The following is a 7,095-nucleotide window of genomic DNA, read 5'->3' as shown; positions in this document are numbered from 1 at the left end:
CAGATGGGTGTTTACTGTGAAATATAAGTCAGATGGGTCCATAGAAAGATTTAAAGCACGTTTGGTAGCAAAGGGTTATACACAAACCTATGGAATTGATTATTTGGAGACTTTTATCCCTGTGGCAAAAATGAATACAGTGAGAATCTTTTTATCATTGGCTGCAGCTTTTAATTAGAACCTACAACAATTTGATGTAACAAATGCCTTTTTACATGGAGACTTAGATGAGGAGATCTATATGGAGGTGCCACCTGGTTTTGAAAGCATGAAGGGAAGGGTGTGCAGACTGAAGAAGGCACTCTATGGATTAAAGCAATCACCTCGTGCATGGTTTGGAAGATTTACAAAGGTTATGATCAAGCTAGGGTATCGACAAAGTCAAGAAGACCATACCTTGTTCATACGACACTCAGAAATAAGAAAGGTGACAACATTATTAGTTTATGTTGATGACATTAGTAACAGGTGATGATTCAGAGGAGCTACAAAATTTGAAAAGGTGTTTACTCAAGGAATTTGACATCAAAGAGCTTGGAAAATTAAAGTATTTTTGGGAATTGAAGTGGCACACTCAAAACAAGGAATCTTTATTTCCAACAAAAATATGTGTTTGATTTGCTGAAGGAAACAGGAAAATTAGGGTGTAAACCAGTGGCTACACCAATTGAATATAATCATAGATTGTGCAATGCTCCAGAAGATTTTGTGGTAGATAAAGGCTTGTATCAAAGGCTTGTAGGGAAATTGATTTACTTGTCTCATACAAGGATGGACATTGCATTTGTTGTAAGTGTTGTTAGCCAATTTATGAATGATCCTAGAGAAATGCATCTTCAAGCTGTCAACAGGATTCTACAATATCTTAAAGGAAGTCTAGGAAAAGGAATACTATTCAAAAGAGGAGGAGACATGGTTTTAGAGGCTTATACTGATGCAGACTATGCTGGTTCATCAGTAGATCGAAGGTCAAGTTCTAGATATTGCACTTTTTAGGAGGAAATCTAGTGACTTGGAGGAGTAAAAAACAAAATGTAGTAGCCAGATCAATTGCAGAATCCGAGTTTAGATCTATGGCTATGGGAGTTTGTGAGTTGTTATGGTTAAAGATAATCCTTGATGATTTGAAGATAAGATGGGAAGGACCTATGAGACTATATTGTGACAATAAATCAGCAATAAGTATAGCTCATAATCCAGTACAACATGATCGCACTAAGCATATTGAGGTAGATAGACATTTCAATAAGGAGAAATTAGATAGCGGACTCATTTGTACGCCATTTGTATCTACAAAAGATCAGGTGGCCGATGTTTTAACAAAAGGACTGCCAAATAATGTGTTTCAAGATCTAATAACAAGCTAGGAATGGAAGATATCCATTCACCCGCTTGAGGGGGAGTGTTGGCTGATAGAGGATATTCTCCATATCAAGATTTGATCCCTTAAGATCTTAAAGATAATTGTTGTAATCTAGAATATCTTTTTCTTCTTGTTAGTAAAATATATGATTTTATAGAATCCCAGATTTCATGGGATCGAGGTGATTCTGTTCCACAATCTCTCATGTATATAAAGCCTTGCATATGACATAGAAAGATATGAATAAAATTATTCAACTATCTTATTCCACAATATGGCCATGAACTGTAACCACCACTGACATGCAAAATTTTCAGTTAAACAAACTACTAGAAGAGCACCACTCAGAGAGTGTGTGGTGAAGAAAGATCATATTGATTAAAGAAGAAAATTGAAGTGAAAATCGGACACTTATAGAAGCTTGAACCAAACGAAACCTCAACACAAATCAACAAAGAAAGGCTTCTCCAAGAAAGAGAAAATTTACTATGTTAAGATCACAACTGCAAGCACAAAAAGAAGGAACAATTAAGTGAAAAGTTGGCAAAACCCAAAGTGCTTGGTAAATCACTAGAAATGACATAGACAATATTTAAAACCCCCTTTTTCTCGAAGCCCTAACAATACCAGATTGCAGGGCAAGCACCTAAACGACCAGCTTGCTAAACACTAAACTTTTAAATTTCCAAATCTAATCCTCCAATACTGTTCACTCTGTGGTATATGCATCTTTCCAACAGACAAAACTCAAAAACTATTATGATAAGAAGAAAAAAATGGAAGTAGAGAAGATAAACAACAAGAACACAAAAGGTAGATGATGAAAAGATCCAGAACCGAGTGAGCACTTACCAAATGTCCACACCACAAAAGAGACCTCATCAGTTGGATCATCGCAAAGCAAAAGCATCTGGAGTAAAAGTTGAAAATGCACTTGTGGAGAGAGTTATTGTAGATGAAAACTTTCACTTAACAGCACTTCTGACAATGAGATATGGGGATCTCAATGACCAGGGAAGAAAACTAAGTCGAAGAGCAAGACTAATACAAGGCCTGAACTAAGGAAAACTTCAACGCTAAGACAAACAAGGCTTCTCCATTAAAGGAAGAGTTTCCTGATCTTGAAAGAACCAACGACAGCAAGAACAAAAAGAAGAGAGCAGTTAAAGTGCAAGGTGCAAACCATGCCATATAGGGGAGATCACTAGAGATGGCACACAAGATTGCATAACTCCCTTTGCCAGTGCCTGGTGATATCAAAATTGCAATGCCAAACAAGATTGCATAACTCACTTGATAGTGCCTGGTGATATCCAAATTACAGTGCAAGCACAAGCACCAAAATGGCAAAGAAACAGGGTGCACAAGGAAAGGACATACAGTGAAAACCAAACTTCAGAATTACCAAATTTGATCCCCAAATGATCACCATGTGGTCTACAAATATGCATCTAAGCAAAACAAAATCAAGTGCCATGATAAACATAAGACCAGCAAGAACACTAAAGTAGAGGATCTCTTAGGGCCATAAGAAGATCTAAAATTGAGTTTGGGTACTTCTCAAGTGTCCATAAAAATCAGGGATCTCGTCATTTGGATCATCCAAGAAAATAAGCATCTAGACTAAAAACTTTATGGCTGCAAAGTACAAACACACTAGTGGAAAGTTTTATCATTGTTGAGAATTTCCACACAACAGTAGTTTTGACAAAGAGAGAAGGGGGCCCATTGATTAGGAAGAAAACTGGAGTTCATGCTTTGGAAGACCCAACGGTTACATGCACAAAAAGAGAACATAACAAGTAAGTGGAAACCCATACCACACAAGATATATCACTACAGACGCCAAACAAGATAAGATAGCAAAGCCCCGTTTTCTTGATGCCTGGTGATATCCAATCTCCAGATTGTAGTGCAAGCACAAAAATAGCAAGGAACATGGTCCACAGGAATGCACACCGAAACCAACAACAACATATCCTAATCTTATCCTCTTACTACCACCATGTTGTCTACAAACATTCATCCAACAAACCTAAATAAAATGGTAGGCTAAAGGAAATAAGAGAAGACAAGTAGCGAGAACATGAAAAGTAGAGGAGTGCAACAGGGCAATCTAAAGATCCATGATTGAGTTCGATTACACTTATCATGTGTTGTCCATAACCATTAAGATCTCATCAGTTGGATCACCAAAGAACATAAGTATCTGAATTATTAAAAAACAAATATGCAAAAAAATTCACAGTGAGGCACCAGGGGTAGAGCTATGACATGGCAAGGGTGGTCAGATGAACAACCTTCGTCGGAAAATTTTTACGGGTATATATACTAAATATCGAATTTTTTGGATATATACTAATTGTTGAACAACCTTGACACAATAAAGATTGACAGCCCAGTGGTTAAGATTGTGCAAAGATGCCTCAATGTTCCGAGTTCGAGCCCAAGTGTTGGCGTTTTCATTAAATTTTTTCATTATTCCATTTGTTCTCTTAGAAAAGGCAAAACTCAGTCTAGGTTCGATCCCAGGCTTGAACATTTCATTTATTTAATATTTGTTCCATTTTTCTCTTAAGAAAAAGTACAAAAGTTACCTTTTTTAAGTTAAGAAAAACAAAAGGAAATAAAAGGTCTATTTTTTACTTTTCTTAATTTTAAAAAAAATAGATTCATAGTTGTCTTTTCCTTTTAGTTTTTTGACTTCGTCTTCTCCCAAAAACCCTTTACACCTTTACTCTTTACCTTCTCTCTTCTCAACTTTCATACATATTTGCAAGTTTTAAGAAATTGGAAGCTTTAATCATTGTATATTTCTTCCTCAACCGCCACTGAAGTGTGAAAAGGTATTTCTTAATTCTTTTTTTCCTTTAGTTTAGTTTTTTCTAATCATGTGTTGAAAGACTTGAATATTTCAATTTTTATGTTAAAAGCTACTTTATTTATTTGAGTATCGATCAACTATTTGGTGTATTGTGGATGATTTTTAATAAGTTTGGTACACTTGAACTTGACTACTATTTCAGTTTGGGGTTCAATGAGTTTGGAGAAATATTTTTTTAGAGTACCCAAAACAAGTTTGGCGCCTCAAAATCAAAATTAACTACGCCGAGATGAAAATGTCAACCAAATAGAAATATCATCTCACTCTTCCCAAAGACAAGAATTTGATGTAAACGATTTAAAGGTTGATCCGGCTGAAAGAACTCCAATTTTGAATTATCATCCGAACCTTCGTGATGAGATAAGGAGGGCATATATCATTAAGGTCCTTGTCAACCTCAAAATCATCAGTTTCCTCAAACTAATTTTTTTGGAACACCACGTTGTTTTGTTTATACGTGGTTTGATGAATATTGTGATTGGTTGGAATACAGTATTAGTGCGGATGCCGCTTATTGTTTACCTTGTTATTTGTTTCAAGGAGAAAACATTAATCAAGGTGGTGGTAATGTAATTTCGACTAAGGGATTTACAAATTGGTATAGAAAAGATAGCTTTGCTACACATATTGGTCTACCGAATAGCGTTCATAATCAATCCAAAAGAAAGTGTGAAGATCTCATGCGAGAACAACAATCCATTCAAGCCGCATTTTACAAGTTGGATGATAAAAGTAAGCATGAATATCGATTTGGTTAAACACTTCAATCGATGTGGTAAGACTTCTCTTGGATCAAGGTTTTGCATTTCGTGGTCATGACGAGAGTGAATTGTCATTGAACAAGGGTAATTTTCTTGAAGTTCTTTCTTGGTTAGCTGCTAGATCTGATGCAATTAAACCTTTTGTGTTACAAAAAGCTCCAAAAAATAATAAAATGACTTCTCATGACATCCAAAAAGATATTGTGACTGCGTGTAAGATTGAAACAGTTAAGGCAATAATAGAGGATATAAATAGTGACTACTTTGCTTTATTGGTTGATGAATCTAGAGATGTGTCACGCAAAGAGCAAATGGCTATTTGTCTAAGATATGTTGACAAAATGGGGCTTGTGATGGAGGCATTTATTAGACTTGTTCACATTAAAGATACTAGTGTTTTATCTCTAAAGAAAGTAATTATAGATGTACTTGCTCACCATTCTTTGACTTTATCTAATGTACGTGGGCAATGTTACGATGGGGCAAGTAATATGCAAGGTGAGCTAGGTGGTCTTAAAACGTTGATTAGACAAGAAAGTAGATCGGCTCATTCTGTTCATTGTTTTGCTCATCAACTTCAATTGACTCTTGTTGCGGTTTCTAAAAAGTGTGTTCAAGTAGGTGAACTTGTATTATTAATTTCAAATATTTTGAATGTGTTGGGAGCTTCTTTTAAACGCGTGGATAATTTTCGAGAATCTCAAAAAAAGCATCTCCAAATGGCATTGGATATGGGTGAACTAGAAACGGGTAGAGGGTTGAATCAAGAACTTGGTCTTGTTAAAGCCGGTGATACTCGTTGGGGATCTCACTACAAGTCATTTGGAAACTTTATTAGTAGCTTTGACTCTATTGTTGATGTACTTGATACTCTTGTTGAAAATGCAAGTACTTTGGAAGAAAGAGCAAGCGCATCGGGATTTCTCAGAAGTTGTCAAACGTTTGAGACTATTTTCTTGTTGCATTTGATGACAGATGTTTTAGGAATCACAAATGATCTTAATGTTTCATTACAGAAAAAGGAGCAAGACATTGCAAATGCCATGATTCTTGTAAAGGTAGCAAAGAGAAGGTTGCAAGCTTTAAGAGATAATGAATGGGATCCTCTCTTTAAAAAAAATATTGGATGGGATTCACTTAAAGAAAAGGTAGAAGCATTTTGTATCAAGCATGACATTTCATTACCCAATTTTGATGATCCATATGCTAATTCTGGGAGATCACGACGTAAAGTAGTTATTTGTACTACTTTGCATCATTATCGTGTGGATGTGTTTTATAAAATCATTGATTGGCAACTACAAGAACTTAATGATCGTTTCAATGAGGTGACAAGTGATTTGCTTAATGGAGTATCTTGCTTGAATCCAATTGATTCATTTTCTAGTTTTGACATAAAGAAGATAATGAGAATGGCTGAATTATATCCTGATGATTTTGATGGGTCCAACATGAGAGCTCTTGAGAATCAACTTGTTAATTACATTATTGATGTTTGTGATATTGATGAAAGGTTCTCCAATTTGGGTGGACTTGGAGAACTTTCAAGAAAGTTGGTTGAGACAAAGAAGCATTTAACCTATTCTCTCGTATTTCTTTTAGTGAAGTTTGCTTTGCTTCTACTTGTTGCCACTACTACAGTTGAAAGAGCTTTTTTGGCAATGAAGATTATCAAGAATGACTTGCGAAATCGAATGGATGATGAATTCTTAGTTGGTTGCATAGTGCCTTATGTAGAGAAAAAAGTATTTAAAGATGTTTCTAATGAGTGTATTATGAAAACATTCAAGATATGAAGTGTCGTCGAGTGCAATTGTAGTTACCACTTTACAATTTACATATTTTGGTGTATATGAAACTATTCGTCAATATATATGTCCTACTTCATCTTCCTTAGTTTATTCATTGATATTTTGTAAGTTTCTGTTTTAAGAATTTTCATTTTGGATAGTTGGTTAATTTGATATTGAGGTATGACTATTTTTAAGCCAATCTTTATAATCTGACTAGCAAGGTTTATTTTTTTACTTGTCCTAAAGTATGAACACCCTTGGCGAAAATCCTGGCTCCGCCACTATGAGGCACTG

At 35.4% G+C, this 7,095-nt stretch overlaps 1 protein-coding gene across 1 annotated transcript; it reads left to right on the top strand.

Annotated features, from left to right (window-relative positions):
• Nucleotides 1-241: 241 nt before the first annotated feature.
• On the top strand, nt 242-6,804 carry LOC125856163 (uncharacterized). The gene is made up of 4 exons (XM_049535722.1): nt 242-352; nt 628-968; nt 4,741-4,979; nt 5,045-6,804. The coding sequence occupies exons 1-4, from the start codon at nt 242-244 to the stop codon at nt 6,802-6,804; spliced, it is 2,451 nt and encodes an 816-aa protein (XP_049391679.1).
• The last annotated feature ends 291 nt before the right edge of the window (nt 6,805-7,095 follow it).

The sequence above is a fragment of the Solanum stenotomum genome, chromosome 1, assembly GCF_019186545.1.
Source record: "Solanum stenotomum isolate F172 chromosome 1, ASM1918654v1, whole genome shotgun sequence".
Classification (NCBI taxonomy): domain Eukaryota; kingdom Viridiplantae; phylum Streptophyta; class Magnoliopsida; order Solanales; family Solanaceae; genus Solanum; species Solanum stenotomum.
The sequence above is the reverse complement of the archived record's forward strand: the minus strand, read 5'-3'. Positions and strand labels throughout refer to the sequence as shown.